The sequence below is a fragment of the Octopus bimaculoides genome, chromosome 3, assembly GCF_001194135.2.
Source record: "Octopus bimaculoides isolate UCB-OBI-ISO-001 chromosome 3, ASM119413v2, whole genome shotgun sequence".
Lineage (NCBI taxonomy): Eukaryota > Metazoa > Mollusca > Cephalopoda > Octopoda > Octopodidae > Octopus > Octopus bimaculoides.
This window is the reverse complement of record NC_068983.1, coordinates 36,053,506-36,076,739: the sequence shown is the minus strand read 5'-3', so window position 1 is coordinate 36,076,739 and position 23,234 is coordinate 36,053,506. Positions and strand designations below refer to the sequence as shown.

The 23,234-nt window shown below is 36.4% G+C and overlaps 3 protein-coding genes across 7 annotated transcripts in view; 2 read left to right on the top strand and 1 right to left on the bottom strand.

The window, feature by feature from the left end:
• LOC106873906 (DIS3-like exonuclease 2) overlaps positions 1–1,556 on the top strand; it is a 126,009-nt gene extending 124,453 nt beyond the window's left edge. For all 4 annotated transcript variants that reach the window (XM_052966144.1, XM_014921435.2, XM_014921436.2 and 1 more), the window contains one exon: positions 1,121–1,556. In XM_052966144.1, coding sequence (XP_052822104.1) covers positions 1,121–1,147 — 27 coding nt within the window. In that variant the 3' untranslated portion in view covers positions 1,148–1,556. The remainder of the gene's footprint in view (positions 1–1,120) is intronic.
• On the bottom strand, positions 1,289–13,590 carry LOC106873907 (centromere protein H). 2 transcript variants are annotated; one of them, XM_014921437.2, is made up of 10 exons: positions 13,515–13,590; positions 11,263–11,373; positions 8,035–8,190; positions 6,762–6,795; positions 5,763–5,834; positions 4,825–4,893; positions 4,625–4,691; positions 2,512–2,563; positions 1,836–1,938; positions 1,289–1,747 (listed from the first exon to the last, which is right to left on the bottom strand). In XM_014921437.2, exons 3-10 carry the CDS (start codon positions 8,171–8,173, stop codon positions 1,603–1,605), a joined length of 681 nt encoding a protein of 226 aa, XP_014776923.1. In that variant the 5' UTR covers positions 8,174–8,190; positions 11,263–11,373; positions 13,515–13,590; the 3' UTR covers positions 1,289–1,602. The 2 variants fall into 2 exon arrangements, with proteins under 2 accessions (XP_014776923.1, XP_014776925.1); XM_014921439.2 differs by lacking the exon at positions 13,515–13,590 and adding an exon at positions 12,493–12,578.
• Positions 13,591–13,679: 89 nt separating this feature from the next.
• The window catches only part of LOC106873902 (uncharacterized), a 14,642-nt gene continuing 5,087 nt past the window's right edge, over positions 13,680–23,234 (top strand). Inside the window, exons 1-6 of the mRNA XM_014921433.2 lie at positions 13,680–13,833; positions 16,518–16,845; positions 17,212–17,418; positions 17,952–18,091; positions 20,041–20,195; positions 22,378–22,495. Of these exons, the coding sequence (XP_014776919.1) occupies positions 16,563–16,845; positions 17,212–17,418; positions 17,952–18,091; positions 20,041–20,195; positions 22,378–22,495 (903 nt within the window). The 5' untranslated portion in view covers positions 13,680–13,833; positions 16,518–16,562. The remainder of the gene's footprint in view (positions 13,834–16,517; positions 16,846–17,211; positions 17,419–17,951; positions 18,092–20,040; positions 20,196–22,377; positions 22,496–23,234) is intronic.

Here is a 23,234-nt window from a genome sequence, read left to right as displayed (position 1 = left end):
ATACATGCATACGTGTATATATATACATGCATATGTGTATATATATACATGCATATGTGTATATATATATATATATATATACATGCATGTGTATGTGTATATATATATATATATATATACATGCATGTGTATGTGTATATATATATATATACACACACACACATGCATATGTGTGTGTGTCTGTTTATATCTCCTTGTCTTGATATGGCATAGTAGTTGCAAATGTCATTTATTTCCACTTTTCTATGAAAACATATCTGGCCAAAAGGAACTATTACCTTGTTTGGAAACAGGTAAAGGTTGGCAATGTCTGGCCATAGAAAAATCAGTCTCAATAAACTCCATTTGACCCAAGCAAGCACGGAAATGTGGGCGTTAAATGATGATAATGATTCAGCTGTTCCATATATGTGGTCAATGAAATGGTAATTTTTGCAGATATAGTTCAGTTATAATTGCACAGTTCCATGATATGATAATCTAAGATGGACAATAATGGTACACAAGTTTCATTATAATACTGAATCTTCAGAAATATGACTGATCATATGAATTTAATGAACCTTTAGATATATATATATATATACACACACACACACTCCATTTTTGTATTCGGTTTGCAAGATTCTTGGTGTTTGAAACATTTTATGTATCTTGGGAAGGTCATTATGCCAGCATGAAACACACACTGGTTCTATTTACTTCCTCATTTCACATATGTTAGTTGGTTAACTACTTATCCAATTAACTAATCGATGAATCAGTTGGTTACTTGATCAATCAGTTATGTTTGTCAACGTCTTTTCATTGCCATTCACGACCTCTTCAATGACAAGCCCTCTGTTCCAATTCTTCTTCAGGTCTATCTGTCAAACAGAAAGGTCTTTGACAAACCTAACTGATAAATTGATCAACCAAATCAAACGATTAGACAATTAGTTAACAAAATTGACTAATAAAATAAAGAAGTGAAATAGTAACAGTGCATAATGACTCTCTCAAGATGCTAGACAGATAAATGGAGAGATATGACTAGGCTATCTTGAAGACCAAATGTAATTTACTGTTTAAATCTTGATGTAATCATGTGAATTGAAATTTTTTAAATCTTTTATTTCAGGTTACGATAACTCATCCCAAACTGTGATATATTCTGCAATCAATGGTTTAGGCACAGATATCAAATTTCGCGCTCACTGGAGATCAAAACTCAACTCTATCATCTCACACCGTGAACATTTATTTAAAAAAAAAATCTTTTTTTTTTATATTATAGCAAAAATATATATTTAAATTTGAATTTTAATGACATTTTTATTTTAAAAACAACTTTGAATGAATTATGAATTTTTAGTTGAATGAGTTTTCAGTCATCCCTCCAGGAATATCCTCATCACTGCTACCACAAACCAAAGATCTCAATCCCCTTAGGATATCAACGGTATTGTAGAATATTGGACCATACCAGTAGATTATCCAACAATCCTGGTGTACAGTTTAGCCCATAATGGGCTCAAAATGTAACCAAATAAAATCTTTTCGTTAAAAATTTCAAATTTTTTTTCATTAATTAATAATTCACTTTACTGTCTTTTTTTCGAGTCAAAGCTCTTTACCAGCCCTTAACATAACAGAAAGTAATTCTGGATCATCAGCCCAATCAACACTGCTTCCTGCAATTAAGCTTTGGAGAATATATTGGAAAGCCCTGTTCTCTTTCTTTAGTTTGGCTAACTCTTCCAGAAACCTGAAATTTTGAATCAATCATTTTAGTTTTTTTATTAAACAGATATAGGTAACAAAACAAATGTGTTTACATAACAAAGTCAATTTACCTGCTTTCTTGTGATTTTGAATTGTATTTCTCAACAACAGCTTTTAAATTTTGATTTGTAGGTTCCAGAAAGATCATTAATTCACGATTCTGAGCAATGTTTCCTGAAGAAAAAAGAAGGGCATTTGTTGAAAATTTCATTTACATTTTATTCTTTTATTTGTTTCTATCATTAGACTGTGGCCATGCTGGGGCACCACCCTAAGGAATTTTAGCCAAATGAATCAACCCCTAACTTCATCATTGTTTAACGTCCATTTTCCATGCTGGCATGGGTTGGACAGTTTAACTGATGTCTGGAGAGCCAGTGGCTGCACCAGGCTCCAATCTGATCTGGCAATGTTTCTGCAGCTGGATGCCCTTCCTAACGCCAACCAGCAATTTCAGGGGAATGAGTAAATCTATTACATCAACTTTAGTGTATAACTGGTACTTATTTTACTGACCCCGAAAGAACGAAAGGCAAAGTCTACATCAGCATTTGAACTCAGAATGCAAAGATGGACAAAATGTCACTGACCATTTTGCCTGGTGTGCTAACAATTCTGCCAGCTTGTTGCCTTTGCACTAATAAATATCAATTCTAGATTAGTTTTCACAATGTACTATTGGCTTAATTTACGTTTGATGCATAGTTACAGCCAGAATCAAGATTTAAAAAAAAAAAGTTCACTTACTTAAGTTCTCAACTTTCATTTGATCGACTTTAGACTGAAAGTTAGTCAGTGCCTGTAGAAATGTCATATAAATATTATTCAGAAATCTTATTCAATTCCACTGCATAATTAACTAAATACAATATTATTGGGCATACCATGTTTTAACACAACAATAAAGAAGCATGAAAAACAGAGCTTGGCTGAAAAAAAAACAACAGAAAAACAGCATAAAAACAGAACTTGGCTTTAAATAAACCAGAAAAAAAAAACAGCATTAAAATCAGCTTGGCTGGAAAACAGCATAAAAACAGCTTGGCTGAAAAACAGCACAGTTGGGAAAGAAAACAGAAAAACAGTGATTGGCTAGAAAAACAGCATGAAAAATAGAGCTTGGGTGAAACAATCATTTGAATGAATTCAGTTACCATAGTGATGACTGAATTTAAAGTTATTTTTGAGTTGTCAAGATTGAATATATTCATATATCAACCAGACTACTGCATATTGTTATACACTGCTGATCACAATACACTTCCTTTCTTAGCTTTAGGGCAAGCCAACATTCCCCCTGAATGGAACACCAATCCATCACTGGGTCACTCATTTACAGATAAGTGGACTATGTACTCTGATATAGTTTCTTACGAAACAATAACACAGTAAAACATTAAATATCTCCATTAGATTAATAGTCCAGCTTATCAATCACCATAACAGGATTTGTTTAAGCTTAATCTGAAACTGGTTAAAGTTGATGTTTACAGAATAAATTGTGGACTGAAAAGGAATTCTGTTGAGCTGTTATACAATGGGAATGAGGAAAGAAATAATGGTTAGTCAAGGACTCGGGCAGTGGAACACAGTATGGGTGACAAGAAGAATAATGGCGAGTGTGGAGGTAACAGTATGAAATAACTAACTTGGCAGGGGTTTTTGTCTTTTTTTAAATTTCGTCAGCAGAGGATTGCAGTGTCTATGACCCTTTACAAAGTTTCCGAGATTGGTCAAAGGGAAGGAGGTCCCTACAAACCGCAGAGCTGACCCAAAAGCTTGCAACAAAGTGGATATCGGTGCCTTTCTCAAATACATCATCATCATACGTCTGTTTCCCATGCTGGCATGGGCTGGATGGTTTGACACAAGCTGACTAGTTGGAGAGCTACCCAGGCTCTAAATGTCTGTTTTGGCATGGTTTCTAAGGCTGGATGCTCATTAGAGTATATTTCACTCCTATTTATAGCAAAGTTGGTATTTTTAAACTTGCCTGTTCGGTTCACGCTTTGGCCACTAATATTATTATTATTAATAATAGCATATTTCTCTATGTATATATACAAACGCACCCGGGTGTCATGCCGGTGGCACGTAAAAGCACCCATTACACTCTCAGAGTGGTTGGCATCCACCCATAGAAAACCATACCAAATCAGACGGGAGTCTGGTGCAGTATGCCAACCCAGTCAAACCGTCGAACCCATGCCAACAGACGCATGATGATGATAATATGTACCCTTCTTAATGTCTACCACTTTACAGAGTATACTGTGCTTTTTGCATGACACTTGCAAAAGTGCTTCTGCACATCTTTGAGAGTAGGGGAAACAGCATTTAGTTCCTTCAACTATTTAATACAACCCAGGCCACATTTTTAGAGGAGGGCTCCCATCAATTAAATCAGCCCAATATTTTGATTGAGACTTGTTTTGCCAACAATGATATTCCAGAATGCTGTTGATGTCAGTAAAATAGTTCATCAGAAAAACACATCACAAACGCCTGGTATAAAAAATGCAAGATTCATTCTAGATTGCATTCAATAAAGAACAAATCGGCCAAGAATATAAAAATGGATATCTACACTGCAACAAAACATAATTTATGCTTCCTGCAAACAGATCATTACCATGCTGGTGCCACATAAAAAGCAACCAGTACACTCTGTAAAAGTGGTTGGCATTAGGAAGGGTATCCAGCCACAAAAAATTGGAGCCTGATGCAGCTCTCCAGCTGGCCAGTTCCTGCCAAACTGTCCAACCCATGCCAGCATGGAAAACAGACATTTTAAATGATGAAGATGATAACAGAAGAAACACCTGAAGAAAAAAAAATTCAGAGCTAAAAACAAAATTACCTTATGTTTTTTCAGAATATCTACCGATAGTTTACGTTGTGTTTCCAAAAATGATTCTAATTCTTTGCTACAAAGACAACAAATGAATATTAAACATTTGTTTCAAAAGGGATTAAATTCATCATAAAATATATTTATGAAAAGAGAGGGAGAGAGAAAACAGATATGCATTTATTCAGACAAATATATTTCAAGCTTACCTAACTTGGAGATCAGTGGATTCATCTTTCTCAAAGAGATTTTCAATCAATACCTGACTAATTTGCAATCTGAAAAATACAAGTTAAATCCTCATTATCATCATTTAACGTCTGTTATCCATGCTAGACTAGAAAAGATATCAGGAATTAAAGGGGTCGAAAAAGAGTATTACAAGTCCAACAGCTGTTTCTTGGGGCTTGGTGGTCCAAAATAATGACTGTAAATTGATTCTATCATCAGATAATACTAGCCTCCGTCTTCAGGGAAGAATTTTACATTTGGGGTGTTGACAGAAAGGAGATTAAAGATGGAATGATTTTGTGGAGAACTAAGTGTATTAGAAAGAGGAGTCGGTGAAGTGTTTAGAGATTAATGAGCTGTAGAAACATTGCCAGATCAGATTGGAACCTGGTGCAGCTGCTGGCTCTCCAGACCTCAGTCAAACCGCCCAACCCATGCCAGCATTAAACAATGATGATGATGAAAGAGAGATGGATGTCAGTAACTAATAATATAGAGGAGTGTTGCATAAACAGAAAACAACAAAATAGTAATATGAACCAATAAAGAACCTTTTTACAAGTTAGTAATAATGGTTTTAAATTTTTGCCACATGGGCAGCTTGTGGGAGTTGGTTACATCAACTCCCAGTGCATAACTGGTACTTATTTAATCAACCGCGAAAGGATGAAAGACAAGTCGACCTTGGTAGAATTTGAACTCAGAATATAAAGATGGATGAAATACCATGAAACATTTCGCCTGGTGTGCTAACAATTCTGCCAGCTCACCATCTTTGCGAGTTAGTAATAATAACAGTCAAATTTCTTCCAAATCAAGCTGAATAATGAGGACTGTCCTGCAGGGAGGTGAGATCGACAACAATGATAAAAGACAAAACATAACCTTGAAAGGTAATTTTAAGAGTAAAGCTCACCTTTCTATCATCAGCTTCCTTCGTGATTCTCTACAAGTCTGTAAGGTGACTTCTTTTATCAATTCACTGATTCTAAAAAATAAAGTTTGACAATATAATTCACTTTTATTTCAATTATTTCTCAATCAAATAAGCTTGATTAATGATGTATTTTAGGAGAATTACACTGCCATATATTAAAGTCATATGCTATAATAATTGTTTCTAATAAAGATACAAGGCCAGAAAGTTTTTTGATTAACATTGAAACCCCCCCCCCCCCGAATGTACATGCTAAATGTAAAGAACAAATATCATAAGGTTTTTAATTTTCCAATTTTGACATTAACAATTCTATTAAATCACCAATAATAAATAACAGGTTTCAAATTTTGACACAATGCCAGCAAATTCAGGTGTAAGTCGACTACATCAGCCCCAGCGCTCAACTGGTACTTATTTTATCAATCCCGAAAGGATGAACGGCAAAGTCAATCTCAGCAGAATTTGAACTCAAGACTGTACAGATGGACAAAATGCTGTAAAGCATTCTGCCTCACATGCTAACGATTCTTCCAGCTTGCTATCTTATCTAATAATAATAATAATAATAATAATAATAAATGTTTCTAATTTAGGCATAAGGCTAACAATTTGGAGAAAAACGGTTAAATGATTACATCAACCCTACTACATAACAGGTACTTTATCTCACTGACCTCGACAGGATGAAATTTGACCATGGTCAGATTTAAATTCATAATATAAAGAACCAAAAGAAATACTGCAGAGCATTATTTTTCAATTCTGATAATCCACCACCACCAATAATAATAATCTTTTCTACTATAGGTACAAGGCCTGAAATTTTGGAGAGAGGGGCTCGAGGATTACATTGACCCAGTGCTTAACCGGTACTTATTTCATCATCGAATTCAAAAAGAGGAAAGGCAAGGTTGGCCTTGGTGTAACCGTTAACAAAATGAAAACAATAAAAAAAATTTTACAGACCACACTTACTTAGATTCTGCTTCTGGTTCTAATACAGACGCTTCTACAAAAGAAAAATTGTTTTTCTTTAAGCAATATATAAACCAGTTATGATTTTAAAAAATATCAAGAAATATGACCCCTCCCTACTCAGGAGGTGGGCATGATGTTGAAATTTGCATGGCAACTTCATTAGAGCTGTTGGCACAAAAAAATGCACCTAGTTTACATTCTAAAGCAATGGTTCCCCAACTTTTTTGGGCTGCTGCCCCCTTGGCATCCAGGTCGTATTCCTAGTGATGCCTAACCCTCCCCACTACAAATATAGACCACTTTCTGCAGCAAATTCAAAACAACAGTATTTCACAAATAAAACTTAAACCTAATTAACCTATTAATATTTTTTTTTACATCTATCACCCTATTTTGGCCACCCCATTATCATCCCACTTTTCTTCAATGTCCCCATGGATCTTTCCACTGCCCCCAGGGGATCAATACCACCCACTTTGGGAACCACTTCTCTAAGGTAATTGGTACTAGAAACCATGTCAAGGACATTTGATGATGATGAGAATGATGGTGATGAGGAGGTATAATGATTGAGATTAAACTACAGGACTACCAAGCACTTGGTCATAGGTTTGTTCCTTGTTATAGTAAATGTTGTGTGCCACTAAGAAAGGCACTGCTTGCTCTGGACTGTCTAATTACCAAAGGTGATTTGATTCCTATGTCATGATTGCTAAATCAATGATATAGGATAGATTCCTACATCGCAGATGAGTGATTGCCTAAACTCCAGTCTGGTTTGGCATGGTATCTACGGTTGGATGCCTTTTCTAACACCAGTCACTCTGAGAGTGTAACAAGTGCTTTTGTGTGCCACCGGCTTGGGTGCCTTTTGCATGACACCAGTATCTGCCACAACTGCAATTTTACTTGGCTTGATGGGTTTTCTTCTCAAGTACAGCATAATGCCAAAGGTCTCAGTCATTCGTCACATGAAAAGTGCTTTTCACATGCCACTGGCATAGGCCACCTTGCCTCTGTGAGGCCCAATGCTTGAAAGGTGCATTTTATGTGTCACCGATACAGGTGCCAGTTACGTGACACCAGCATCAGCCATGTCTGGCCATGGAAAAATATTACAGGTGAGGGTTGATGACTGAAAGGGGACCCAGTTGTATAACACTTACCTCACCAAATTCCATCTAACCCATGCAAGCATAGAAGGAAAATAGACATTAAACGATGATAATGCAGAAAACCAAAGTAAAAACTAGTAAATATTTACAAATACCTGCTTTTTCAGAGAGTTTTTCATCTTTCAGTCGATTACGTAATGAGGATTTGATGACTAATAACTTCTCTAAATCATTTTCATTAAACAGTTCTTTATCTTTTTCAGAAAAAACCTTGTTAGCAGATGATTCAGACATAATTGTAAGCAGAAAACCTAAAAAACAAAACAAAAGACATAGTTAAATAATAGCCATCTATATATCATACTTAATGTATATACACAGTTGATAGGCCAGTTACTGCTGTATTTGCCCTGAGATAACATCTCTTATGGATGTGCTGTGTTAAAAACACAATAAATATTAGGGAGAGAGAGATAAAAAGTGAAAACGCCAGCCACCAAAATGTCAGAATGCATCTAGCATTCTTGCTGGCTGCTGCAAGGATGAATTTTCTTCTTGCTCTGATATTTATTATACTTTTAATGCTGCACATTCCTAAAAGATGTTATCACAGGACAGATACTGTAGTAACTGGCAATTTTAATTAAATACTGCTTCAAATGTGTATACTAGAGTTAAATAATATTTAACCCCTTAGAGAAGAGGACCACTAATATTTTCAAATTAAGGAAAACTCAGACATATTAAATTAGAAACAGCATTAAAAAATTAAACTATATTAATTATAAGCTGTAACAATGTCCTCATCACCATTTAATGTCCATTGCCCATGCTGGCATGGGTTGGATGGTTTGACAGGACTGGCAAGCCAAAAGGCTACACCAGGCTCCAATCTGATCTAGCAATGTTTCTACAGCTGGATGCCCTTCCTAACACCAACCACTCCAAGAGTGTAGTGGGTGCTTTTTATGTGTCACTGGCACGAGAGCCAGTCAAGCAACACTGGCATCGACTACACTCGAATGGTGCTTTTATGTTCCACTGGTACGAGAGCCAGTCAGGCAGTACTGGCATCGATGTATAAAATTGATAAAAATTATGAACTTCTTGTGTTTACAACCACTGCAGTACCAGCTCTACAGTACAGCAAAAATATCTCAGTTTAGTATTCCAAGTAAACCAAGTTTTCAAACATTCTCAATTTCCTCAAAATTACCCCACAATTCTCCACATTTTTCAAAATGGCTTTATATGCCCTGCTGTTGGCACTTATCATTATCAGTCTTTACAGTTTTCCACAAATATTTGTGGACTCACTCTGAAAATTTGAATTCTGTAAGGCAGAGTGAAATTTTTTTAATTGTAACATTTATAGGAATTCATTATCATCACCATCATCATTCAACACCCGTTGTCCATGCTGGCATGGGTTGGACAATTTGACAGTTTGGCATGCGGGAAGGCTGCACCAGAATCCAGTCTGATTTGGCCAACCACTCCAAGAATTTAATGGGTGCTTTTATGTGCCAATTTGCGTGACACCAGTATCTGCCACAACTGCGAATTTGCTCAGCTTGATGGGTCTCCTTTTCAAGCACCACATAATGCCAAAGGTTTTGATCATTGCCTCTTTGAGGTCCAATGCTCGAAAGGAACTTGGCCACTTTGCCTCATGAGGCCCAACACTCGAAAGGAATTCAACCACCTCGCCTCCGTGGGATCCTTTCAAAAGAAACACAGCCACTTTGCCTCCATGAGGCCCAATGCTCGAAAGAAATTAAAGTAAACTATTTTTTTCTATTGGAAATCATTGCTAACTGCAGAAATACATTTCTGAATTAAGAGTGGACATTCATTTTAAGTTGTAGCTTTTGGCCTAGCATCAAAAGGATCAGCAATTTGTAACTCATCGCTGATACCGGTAAAGGTACCTTTACTACAAACATAAAGGTTTAATTTAACATGGTATGTACCATGGAGTCTAGTTAGATAGAAATAGCACTTTCATTCTTTTAGTTGTTTCACTCATTTTGACTGGCCATGTTGGAGCATCACCTTTTAGTCGAAGAAATCGATCCCTGGACTTATTCTTTGTAAGCCTGGTACTTATTCTATTGCTCTCTTTTGCTGACCTGCTAAGTTACAGGGACATACACACCAACAGCGGTTGAGAAGCGATAGTGGGGGGACAAACACACAAATACACACAGACATATATATATAACAGATTTCTTTCAGTTTCTGCCTACCAAATCCACTCACAAAGCTTTGGTCAGCCTAAGGCTATAGTAGAAGAGACTTGCCCAAGGTGCCATGCAGTGGAACTGAACCCGGAACCGTGTGGTCGGGAAGCAAGCTTCTTACCACACAGCCACGCCTGCGCCTGTATAATTTATTTGAATGAGATGATTAGGCATAACTGTTTGGATGCTGACAATCTGGCACAACAGACTGGACATTGAACCTGTTTTTGGTAGCAGTACTATTTGGCGTTGGAGTCAAACATATACACACACATGCATGTGCAGAAACATACACATATAGACATTGCAATTTATTAACTGAATACAATTGAGATAAACACTTGCCCTCTCTTCATATGTAAAGAGGAATATGCTTGCATACATAAAGAGAAAAAGAGGGAAAACCAGAGAAACATTAAAACAAGAAAAACATGGAAATGTTTGATGTCAAAGCAAGTCAGCATTGCATCAGACACCAAAACAGCTGTTCCAAAAATGTTTTATACCCATAATTTATGCCTCATGGACTTTGCAATATTGAACTGAAATTTTTGTCATGGACAATAAGAAAGCACTCTAATGGAACACCTATCAAGTTCAATTCAATCACATGGAAACAAAACTATCAAAATGGTCCCAATATTGCTTTAAGTATTTATAGGCTTTTACTAAGGCAACCAGCTTTAAAGATTGTCTTTATAGAGACTCTATACAGGCACTGTAATTATACATATATAATGAAAACATTTTAAAATTGATCAGTTTATAAGCTACATCCTCCACTTATTTACCTGAAAGTAGTTTCACTATACAGTAATCTCTTGCCATATCGCAGTTCACCGATAGCGCACTCAGTATGTCATGGTTCACCTATCACGCACTCAATACATCGCAGATTTTTCGGGCTAATTTATGTAAATTTATATTGTGGACTTCTTAGTATATCAGAGTTTCTGCGGCCAATAGGTATTTGTATTTTTTAGATTTTAATCATTTCTGTGGGAGGTTTTGGAATGTAACACCTGCGATAGTCAAAGGAGTACTGTACTTTGAATAATACCAAAAGATGCAGGGTATTTAGTAATGATGACTAACATAAAAATGGTTTTCTAATAGAAGAAATAAAGAATATTTTCTTACTATATTTCCTGGTTGAGTTACATTCCTTTTATTGAGAATTTCCAATATCGTCACAGTTTTTCTGTACAAAATTTTTATAACATTTCTTAACTTTCATTTCTGATAATCACACTGAAAAGACAACATGAAATAAAAATTACTTATACATAATAAGATATAAATTATATATACTTATTGAAAACATTAATGACAATCACTACACAAGTATAGTTACTCTCTCCTTTGCTCTGCTTAAGGCTGTTCAGAATCAATACTGCTCTTTCTCTTTGCTTATGGTTGTCTGCAGAATCTGATGATGGCCATCTCTTTCATTTGTTGATTTTTTGATGACTATACATGTAAATGATTGGAAAAGTCCAGGTGTAACTGTGTGCACAAAACTCTTCTTGCATTTCCTGATGGATTTAAATGAATGCATTTCTCCCTCTTTTCTTCAACTCCCACCGCAACTTTCGACAGTGAAACTTTCAAAACAGGCAACATGTAGTGTGATCTTCCACTCTTGAAGGGTTGATGTAGTTTCTTCTCAAAGAAGTCTTTGAACCATTTCTTTGGTCTTCCAACCAATTCCATGTTGTAGTTAGCTTTAGTGGATCCTATGATGAAAACACAAGTCCAACATGTACATGAAATGTCAAACCCACCCATGTAATGTAGAGTTAATGCTGGAGGTATTGATTCTTGTGATCTGAAAAGATCTTCTGGGGGTCCTGAATGTACAGCTTAACAAACTAGCCTGCAGCTTTCTGATTTTGAAAAGGTTCCTGCTAAGTCTGAAGTCAATACTGTCACATCTACCTTCCCATTCTCCTGATAACTTTTAACATGAAATAACTTCGAATATAAAATTTTTTCTCTGTTCTATAAGACAAAATATACAAGTATACGAAGTTTTAAAGTGTTTCGGTAGAAAACACACTAAATAAAACGGTACTACTAAAGCAGCACGGACCCGAACGCGCAGTCGCGCGTCCGCGCTAGCTAGTCTTGAGTGGTCGATCCTAACCCTAACCCTGGTACTACTAAAGCAGCGCGGACCCGAACGCGCTGCTTTAGTAGTACCAAATAAAACATGAATAAAAAATGGTGCCCGCCAAATCAGAAGGATCCGAAGAATGTATTTAGTTATCAGCTACAAGAAGATGGGCGGTTGAAAAAAGAAAATTTATAAAAACATAATTTTTCCCTTGTAAATTTTATTAAAATATCATGACTTTATGATGTACCAACCTGATCATGATTCCACCACGACTTAACTGACAATACCATTCACGAGACTATGTATTTACCAGTTGACAATATTTGTAGTCTATTATTATATGTATATCAAAAAACTTTGCATAAAGCAAGTGTTTACACGCCTACGTGAGAATTCCACTGTGGTGACTTAAGAACCTGCAACCCTCTGAACGGAGTACAACGTTAGAGGGGGAAATTATTATACTGGAAAAATCTTCTCTTCACTTGTAACTATTTGTTTGGATTACAACTACGTTTAAAATAGGGAAATACGAATAAATTTCCGAAAAAGCAGTTACCATGTGGTGCTTATTAGGAAATATTTTATTTTTATTTTCTTGAACTGTTAGTTTTTGAGAATAACAATAAGTTTAGCAGTATAAGAATATTTTTTTTAATGCAGCTTATGTCGGATGATAGCTAACTTCAATGTGGCCTTCTAAATAAAATAATTTTCTACCTGTGACAATATATATATTTAAAATAATTGTACTGTTAATGAATGTTAGCTTCGACTATATTTTGGATGCAAATTAAATATGAACTCTGGTTTGTAAAAAAGTAAACAAACATCACTAGAAATTGATAAAACACAACTTTTGATTCATTCAGTTTGGTTTTGAACAGGAATAAAACAGTAAATCTGATCATTTATCTAGGAGGATGTATACAATCTCAAATTAAAATAGAGATGCTCGAGCGATAGGAATTAATGGTTGTGACTTAAGAATATTAAACTTAAGAGTTGAAGTTGTAATTGTTCCTTTGATCAGCCTTGATCGAGTATACCTTTGATCAAAAGCGTTCTAGCCATGACCATTTCATCTTATTCCAAACCTCAACTCCTAATTCTATCTTTAGCCAATCTGGAATGTTTACAATTTACTGCACATTCAAACATTACGACAGAGCAAAAGAATCAAACGCTAGAATAATTTACAGCATAACATAATTCAGTAAAGGTAGTAAAAAAAATCTTTCAAAGATCAATTATTAAAGCTAAAGTTACTTACAAAGTCGACAAACGAGTTTTCAAAGAAACCTGTACCTGTTCGTGGCGGGGAATTTAAACAACCGGAGCTAGTTTCAGAAATAAAACCGCATATCGTTTTAGCTAAATATCACTAAATAATTTTCATTGTTAATACTCAAATATAGAGGTTTGAATATATTTTAGAGGAGTCAATATATTTGTAAATATATTTTAATAATACCCTTATATTGATACACTTATTAATAAATATATTCTTTTACTCACTAATTGTCTCCAAACTTAGATACGGGTTCTAAGTTGACAATATTTTGACCAGACTGAATGTTCCAAAAGTATAGGTTTGTATCGTTTAATTAATTTTACTTCACATTTCTACATTATTGCCTCATTTGTGTGTATGTTAATATTCTTTTTAAATAATTTCAATTACTTTTGTCAATTTGATAAACTTTTTATGAAAACAACTTTCCTGGCATGTTTTTTTAAATTTCTTTACCAAATAGAAAATTGCGTTTTATTGCGTTGAGAAGGTGCTAAGTTTAAAAAATTAAATTTGTAATTTTTAAACATTTACAGAAGAAAATCCGGTTTCTTTTCATTAACAACAAATCGTTTAAAAGTAATCTAATTGCTCGTCTAAGATTCAAAAATCAGCAAAATAACTTTTTTACTTTTCGTTATTATACAGTTATTTGATTCCACCTCCACCCCCAACGAAGTATATTTGCTTTTGACCTAAAGGGCGGATTAAACCCACACCCCTTAATTTACCTGACAGATAGGTGAGATCAAATTTAGAATGTTTTATGAATCAAGAATTTTTGGATTTATCTGGATGGATAGTGAATAGTTTAGCCCCAGTTAGACCACGTCCAGCAGACCTATGATCAAAGGCGTTCTAGCCGTGGCCATCTCGTCTTTTCAGTCATAGTTTAACGCAGACTACATTTTCAAGTACGTATTCTTTTTTTTAAAGACAGCAGAGGACAATTCAAGAGGGGGCATACCTACGCAAATGTACCATCCTCGGTCCCCTGCTCCACCCGAATTTGTTTCCTCATAGCTTCCAGGAAAATAGATATTTGTAAATGAAATGTTCGATGGTGTAGGTTCCGATTATATAGGATTTTGGTGGGAAACGTTTTACTAGGGACGGGGAGAGGAGTTTCAGAAAATTCTCGCGAGTTGGCTTTATTTCCTCATAACTTTTTCAATGAAATTTTCTATAAATACCTTTCAAATTATGTATAATACGATTATATTGGAAATGAATATGGAAAAAAAAATTGGTGGACTCACATCACAAAATGAAACTTGAAATTTCGAAAAAAAAATTGGTATGTTTGTCAGTATATTACGTGTACAAGCCCACCACTTTTTCTTTTCTTTTTTTTTTCTTTTCATAAATTCCGATATAACTATAATCTATACCATCTGAGAGGTATTTGTAGAAATTTCGTTAAAAAAATAGTTCCCATTTTTCTGAAAGTTATGAAGAAACAAAATCAACTTTTGTGAATTTTTCAGAAAGTCCCCTCCCCAACATTGAAAAAAAACATTTTTATAGCAAATTCTGATACAATCAAAATCTGCATAATCTGAAGCAGATTTGTAAAAATTTTCATTAAAAAATGTGCATTTTCCTGGACGTTATGAGCAAACAAAGTCAGTGAGGTACACTTGTGTAGGGATGCCAGAAAGGAATTTGGCTGCTATTTCTAGCAAGTGAACCAAACACATATTGGCTCCTATGAAAAGTTGTTGATCTTGCACCAGCAATATCTATTATGATTCATACCAGATTAGAAAATGTTTCCTGAGCATATACAGAAACATTCAACCTGTACACATAATATACATAGATGTGCAATTTGTATTACTATTATCAGGTATCTTATATAATTTGATAGTTACTCGTTGATATATCAAAAGTGGAGGCGCAATGGCCCAGTGGTTAGGGCAGCAGACTCGCGGTTTCGATTCCCAGACCGAGCGTTGTGAGTGTTTATTGAGCGAAAATACCTAAAGCTCCACGAGGCTCCTGCAGGGGATGGTGGCGAACCCTGCTGTACTCTTTCACCACAACTTTCTCTCATTCTTACTTCCTGTTTCTGTTGTGCCTATAATTTAAAGGGTCAGCCTTGTCACACTGTGTCACGCTGAATATCCCCGAGAACTACGTTAAGGGTACACGTGTGTGTGGAGTGCTCAGCCACTTGCACATTAATTTCACGAGCAGGCTGTTCCGTTGATCGGATCAACTGGAACCCTCGACGTCGTAAGCGACGGAGTGCCAACAGATATCAAACAATGGTAATATGCTATCAAATAATGACATTAAGCTGCATGATTTAACGTCATTACCTGGTCTTTTGATGTCTTTAACTGAGTCCACTATTGTGCAGGCATTCAGCCAGGCACCAATTCCCTTCCTGCCTATATTTTTCTTCAAGACATTTACTTGCACATATTGAGGGCAGGCGGGCTACACTGCAACAGGCTGAATGGGCCTGTTAAGTTCCTGGACACTGCCCATCTTTCCTTGACTAACTTTTAAAATGTAGTTCAGTGCTCCACTAATAAATTAATCTATTAATTTTAACACTTTAGCATTAAGATTTTTTAACACTTTAGCATTCAAACCGGCCAGATCCAGCCTCACACAATAAAATCATGGCCGTTGCCAGTGCCTCCTGACTGGCTCCCTTTATTTCACGTTGCTCCTGTCCACTTGGCTGGTGAAAATGTGTTGTACCTGTATTTCAAAGGGCCAGCCTTGTCACATTTTGTCTCACTATACCTCCCTGAGAACTACACTGAGGGTACGTGTGTCTATGGATTGCTCAGCCACTTGCACATTAATTTCACAAACAGGCTGTTCCATTGGTTGGATCAACTGGAACCTTTGTCATCATAAGCAATGGAGTGATGGTTGTCTTTCTGATCATTTCCACCAATCGTAAGATTTCTGAAGAGAACCACTGTTATTAACTCTTAAATTTGTTTTTGATTCTTTATTCAGAAATATCTGTCTAGCTTGTATCAGAGATGATCATATCTTACCAAGATGCGGACTGGCTGTAGAGAACGAGAATTTTCTTCAACTGCTTGTATATCACATAAGTCTAGTACTCCGATGAGAAAAGAAACCAGTCTAAGCACTCCTACATTAGCTGTAACTGCTTCAGAGCCTAGACAAAGGTCCAAGAAACAAGAACCACCAGAGTCTTCAGAAATTGATTTTTATATAATCAAACAGAAGTTTCTGGAGGAATTAGAATCAAAGACACGACTTGGTTATTCAAAGAAAACTGTGAGTCCTACTTTAGCACAGTTACGACTTACACCAGGTAAAGTAAAAAATTTTATTGTCTTTTTGTTTTGTTTTGCTGGTTTCTTATAAATTTACAAGACATTAAAGAGATTAGACCCAAAACAGTCACCCCATTAAAAGTGCCATCTGAAGTGGGCCTTCAACCATTGTCCCCACCAGCTATACTATTATTTATCCAATATGTCCTTCCCTTTTTTCAAGGTAGTAAGATGTGATTTGAAAGAGATTTGGCTGCTATTTCTAGTAGAGTGCATGCTTGTGATGTGACACTCTCTCTTTCATTGGATCATTTTAGCACAGAAAGAGTGGAGTGGTAATCGGCACTTTGAACTACAGAAAACAAATTAACATTTTATTGTTATAATACACTCTTATCTTACAGGTCGACCTATTGAAGAAAAACGTAAAATACTTATTGATAAACATGCTGCTGCCAAACAAAATTCCAGTAAACTTGCTGTTGGTGGTGGTGTCTCCATTTGGCCAGATATGGCGAAGATGAGATTAAACAAGTTTGACCTACTCCAACTCATAACCCTTTTCACTATCCTCATTTTTGTTGCCGCCTATTTCTTTTTCAAAATTCATGGTAAGAAACTTTATTTATTAACCCTTTTGTTACCATATTTCTGTTGAAATGCACTGCCTTTATTTCAATTAATTTTGAAAATAATGGAAATTCATAATTTACCATCTGTTTTCCATGTAGGCATGGGTTGGTTGGTTGGTTGGTTTGACAGAAGCCGGCCAGCTAGAGAGCTGCACCAGGTTCCAGTCATCTGTTTTGGCATGGTTTCTATGGCTGGATACTCTTCTTAATGCCAACTACTTTACAGAGTGTATTGACGCCTTTTATGTAGCACTGGCATGGGTGTTTGTTATGTGGCGCCAGCATAAGTGCATATTATGTGGCACTGGAACGGGTGCTCTTTACATGGAGTTGGCACAGAAGCTTTTACATGACACTGGCATGGGTGCTTTTTATATGGCATTGGCACTGGTGAATTTAATGAAATGACTATAAACATTAAGCTGGTTTTTTGGAACATAAATTAATATGAAATTTTGGTGGAAGATTAAAACTGAGGTCAGTACTCTAAATATCATTATCTTTCCTTTCAGGTTACACATTTACAAAATTACAGTTGTTATCCGAGAAACTAAATAATTTTTCCATCAGTCATCCCATTTTAATATCTTCTGATTACAACAAATTCCATGACAGTGTAGTCTTCTGGCATGCAGATTTTCTAAATCTGTTGGTGAGTATTTCTTTTCAAATTTCAATGGTAAATGACAATGTGAATAAGGTATTGACCTGTCCGTTCGTAGGTCATGTGCTCAAATCCTTTCCACCACAAGGTCCAGTCCTTATGGCTTGTGTGTCTCAATGACCTTGAGAGTTATGCTAGCAGAGCACAAACTCCTGGTAGTACCTCCAGTGCTGGACAGGTCAAAGCATAGAGGCTAGAATAATATGCACCACCACTTCTGAGTGGTTAAAATGGATGTGTATATACTCTTTTACTTGTTTCAGTCATTTGACTGTGGCCATGCTGGAGCACCATCTTTAGTCAAGCAAATCGACCCCGGGACTTATTCTTTGTAAGCCTAGTACTTATTCTATCGGACTCTTTTGCCGAACCGCTAAGTTACGGGGACGTAAACACACCAGCATCGGTTGTCAAGCGATGTTGGGGGGGAACAAACACAGACACATACATATATACGATGGGCTTCTTTCAGTTTCCGTTTACCAAATTCACTCACAAGGCTTTGGTCAGCCCCAGGCTATAGTAGAAGACATTTGCCCAAAGTGCCACACAGTGGGACTAAACCTGGAACCATGTGGTTGGTAAGCAAGCTACTTACCACACAGCCTATATGATAATTTAAAATCAACAAGACATGGGAGAGGAAAGCATTCCCTCAAAAAAACACATGAACCCACAAAGGAGGTAGAAAGGCAGGCCAAAGTCAAGAACAATGGAACAAAAACATCAATGGCCAATGCTTCATTGGAGACAAAAGACTTAAGTAATAAGTCAAATCTCTTGCAGCTGTTTTATTGTGCATTTAGTGAGACACTCTATCTTAGCAGTTGGTAGAAGTCCACTGCACTAGACTGCTGTCCTTTCCTAGAAAACATTTCTTCTCATTTACATAATTCCACAAAAACTTGAATATAACTCTAGTCATATACTGACCCCATGGACATCAACAACAACTCTCTCCAGACAGGAATTGACTCCAGTCTCCAGTAGCTTCACATAGCCATCTGAATTGAAACTAAGGCCTTATTCAAAGATGTGAGGATGAATTCCAGTGTGTGGACACAGTCAGAGCCAATTGTGTCCTTTTCTGCTGGCCATGGTTTTCTAATCTCCATTGCTGCTGTCCGTGTCTTGTCTTACAGCCTTTACAGTGTTCACAGAGCATTGAGCAGTAGTCATGATGTCAGCATTTTGATGCCCAGTGCAAATCATCATGATGCAAATAATTTTTTTCTAATATTCTGACGGCTTCCAGTCCTCCATGTCAGCGAACTTTTTCTCAACTACGACTTTAATCTTTTAGCTCTCCAGCACCATTCACTGTTCACCAATTCATCAAGCTATTCCTGAAAAAAAGAAGGCAAAAGGTCATCAAATTTAGCTCAAATGCCCTGTATGTATATGAGTGTGTGTTTGTCCTCCACCACTGGTTTGTTTATATCCCCATAATTTAGCGGTTAGGCAAAAGTAACCAATAGAATAAATACTAAGGGGATGAAATTTGTCCAAATAAATCCTTCAAGGCAATGCTCCAGCATGGCTGCAGTCCAATGATTAAAACAAGTAAAAGAAAAGAAATATATATATATACACGCGCGCGCACATGTGATAGGCTTCCACACAGTTTCCATCTGCCAAATTCCACTCGTAATGTATTGGCCAATCTGATGCTATAGTAGAAGACACTTTCCAAGATGCTGCACAGTGATATCAAAAATAGAATCACCTGGCTGCAAAGTGGAATTTGCAGCCAGGTGATTGTGCATCCATACCTGTGTCTATAATGAAAGATCTAATTGCAGGAAGAGATGCTCAGTCCTTTGTAGCATTAAAAAGAAAGCATGTTAAAATGATACTGTTGTTGACAATGATGATGATGATGACAGTTTTGACAATGTGGTATGTGAAGTAAATATAATTCTCTTTTCTTCTTTTAGGCAGAGGTAACTGAATCATTTGATATGTCACATCCCTCTCGGCGTTACCAAATCTATATTTTGTTGTACATATGTGGTGTTCTGCTTCTGTTTTATTACCTCTTTGAAAGTATTTATGCTAAAAACAAATTGTCACCAAACAGAATCAGACGATGGTATGACTCATTGATATCTATTTAAATCTGTGTCTATATGTGGGGGTTTTTTTTCTATTTATTATTTGCTGAAAAATACACCAAAATTGTATTTTCACCAAATGTGTGATTCTTTAATAACTTTTTAAATTGAGTCGTCAAATAAATTTTCATTTTTTTTTCTACTTGGTATGATGCCAGTGCCGGTGGCACGTAAAAAATACCATTCAAGTGTGGTCGATGCCAGTGCCTCCTGACTGGCTCTCGTGCCAGTGGTATGTAAAAAGCACCACTCGAACATGGTCAATGCTAGTGCCACCTGACTAGCTCCCATGCCAGTGGCACATAAAAAGCATCACTCGAGTGTGGTCAATGCCAGTGCCTCCTGACTGGCTCCCATTCCAGTGGCATATAAAAAGCACCCACTACACTCTTGGAGTGGTTGACATTAGGAAAGGCATCTAACTGTAGAAACCTCACTGGATCAGATTGCAACCTGGTGCAGCTTCTTGGCTTGCTAGTCCTCAGTCAAACTGTCCAACCCATGCCAGCATGGACAGCAGACGTTAAACAATGATGACTTCTTCATCACCCATCTGAAAAGAGGTAAAATTTATTCAGATTTCAAAAACAATAAACAAAAGTTGTAGAGCAGAGGTTCTCAGACAGGGTTCATCTGACCGTTAGAGGTTCATACAAGATTTTATTCTTAGAATTTATGTGCAATAAATTTGGTTATACTTCTACAATACACAAAATATTTTAACAATTTTGATACAGTTCTTAATATTTACTTATAAAAATATAATTGGATATTCTTAAATATTGAGGGTCCACCCAAGTAAAATAGGAATAAACGGGGTCCATAGGCAAAAATGGTTGAGAACCACTGTAGTAGAGCAAGAATGGAGCTACAAAAAAAAACCCATAAAACACTTCAGTAAAATATCTTTTGTTAATTCAAATAACAGTGGAAAGAATTAAAATGGGGAGATTAATTTGACAACCTAATATTTTATCTTTTAGTCAGGAAGTATGATGGTGTCCATGACCCTTTACAGAGGCCCCAAAACTGGTGAAAAGGATGGAGGGAAGCATCCTCAAACTGAACACCTGGCTGAAATGCTTGCAACAGAGTGGACTCTGCCAAAGGCACTTGAAATGGCAGATGGTGGTGTAAAACCTGGGTGATGGATTAAGTCTGTTATTCAAGTAGGCCATGGTGGGATTTCAACTTAAAATGTAAAGAACAAATACCACAAGGTATCCTCACACACATGCACACAGCCTTTTCAATAGCCTCTCCTCTCTTTCACCTTCTTTCCTATTCACAGTACCATGTCACCCATGCCACAATGAAAAGCATTAGATCTAACTGCATTCATTTCCCTCAACCATCACCTCTCACCCCTCACGCTACCTGAGTAACAAAGAATTGCATCAGAACTCTGTATCTGATACACACAGTTGTCACTCCTCCATACTGCTGCTCATCAATCCCTCTCTCCCTGGTTACTTATTATTGGATGGTGTAGTCCACCATTATAAACAAAAGTAACAGGACTGTACTTCATTGACAAGCAAGAATGAATTCAATTTCTCAAACAGGTAGACCTCCCTGTAATATTTTAGTGACTCTAGGGAAAGTTTTATCTCTCATCTGATTAACACTATAGATACCATAATTACATGCTTAGCCCTATGGATCCTTATGAGCTGACGAGGATTAGCAGACCAACCTTTTATGAATCTTCAGGTCTAAATATAGCAAATTATTTCTAAATATAAACCTGAAAACAATAAAATATATTTTGTATGTATTTCACGGTTACTAAAATAATTATCAACATTTAATAATAAAAAAGAAGCAAAAAGTTTATGACAAGATTGTATGATGTTTATTTAACCCTTTTGATACCAATCTGGCTGAAACCGCCTCTGGCTCTATAGTACAAATGTCTTACTTTCAAAAGCTCTGAATTAAAATCTTCCACCAAACCTTAGTCACAATTTATGTTCCTAACACTAGCTGAATGATTACTAAGTTATTTTAGTAAATTCTTTGTTATATTTAAAATTAATTGGAAGAAACACAGAGTATCTCAACAGAAATATGGTAACAAAAGGGTTAAAGATACATGAGTGGAAAAAGAGCAAATTGGTTCATGGGAAGATTCACATTTCTATTAATTATGTATTCCAGGGTTTCCATATTGGCTGTCATTATCTGCTGGACTGCTTTGATGCTGTTTCTCTTGAAATCTGCTCAGAACCTAGAGGCCTTGATTGAATCGAATGTCCACTATTTAAACGAAGTTATGGTAATTATTAGTAATAATTTCTTGCGTGGTTTTTATCTTTAATGAGAATGAGTTTACATTGGTGCATACATGGCTGTGTGGTTGAGATGTTTGCTTCCCAACCACATCATTTTTGGTTCAGTCCCACTGTGCAGCACTTTGAGCAATGCCTTCTACTATAGCCACAGGCTGACCTAAGCCTTGTGAGTGAATTTGATAGACAGATACTGAAACGACTGTTTTGTGTATGTATGTGTCTGTCTGTTTATGCTTGCATGTATGTCTGTGTGCTTGTTTATATATACAATTGCATGTGAGAAAGTATTACAGGCAGTGTTCTTCTCTGTTTGTCCTGTCAAAAAATCATTCAGACACTTCATGCCTTTAAAGCTGTGTAGAATAAGTGATTTCTTCTTGCAAAACAGGTGAAGGTTAGCATCAGGAAAGGCATCCAGCTATAAAAGACTACCTTAAATAAAATGTTCATGCAACATGCAAGCATGAAAACACATGTAGATAAATGAATATATATGTAAAATACACACACATGCACACACACACACATCATCATCATCATCATCATTTAATGTCCGTTGTCCATGTTGGCATGGGTTGGACGGTTTGACCAAGGCTAGTAAGCTGAGGGGCTGCACCAGACTCTAGTCTGATTTGGCATGATTTCTACAGCTTGATGCCCTTCCTAACGCCAACTACTCCTAGAACTACTTCTTTACACAACTATCCTCGTCCATACACACAC

Bases quoted from the DNA above. Each gene is read 5' to 3' on its own strand.
- LOC106873907 (XM_014921437.2), bottom strand. From the start codon at position 8,173: ATGTCTGAATCATCTGCTAACAAGGTTTTTTCTGAAAAAGATAAAGAA. The intron at 6,796-8,034 runs GTATTTGTAAAT...TTTCTTTTGTAG, and splicing joins AAAACTCTCTGAAAAAGCAG to AAGCGTCTGTATTAGAACCA. The intron at 4,692-4,824 runs GTAAGCTTGAAA...TTGTCTTTGTAG, and splicing joins TCCACTGATCTCCAAGTTAG to CAAAGAATTAGAATCATTTT.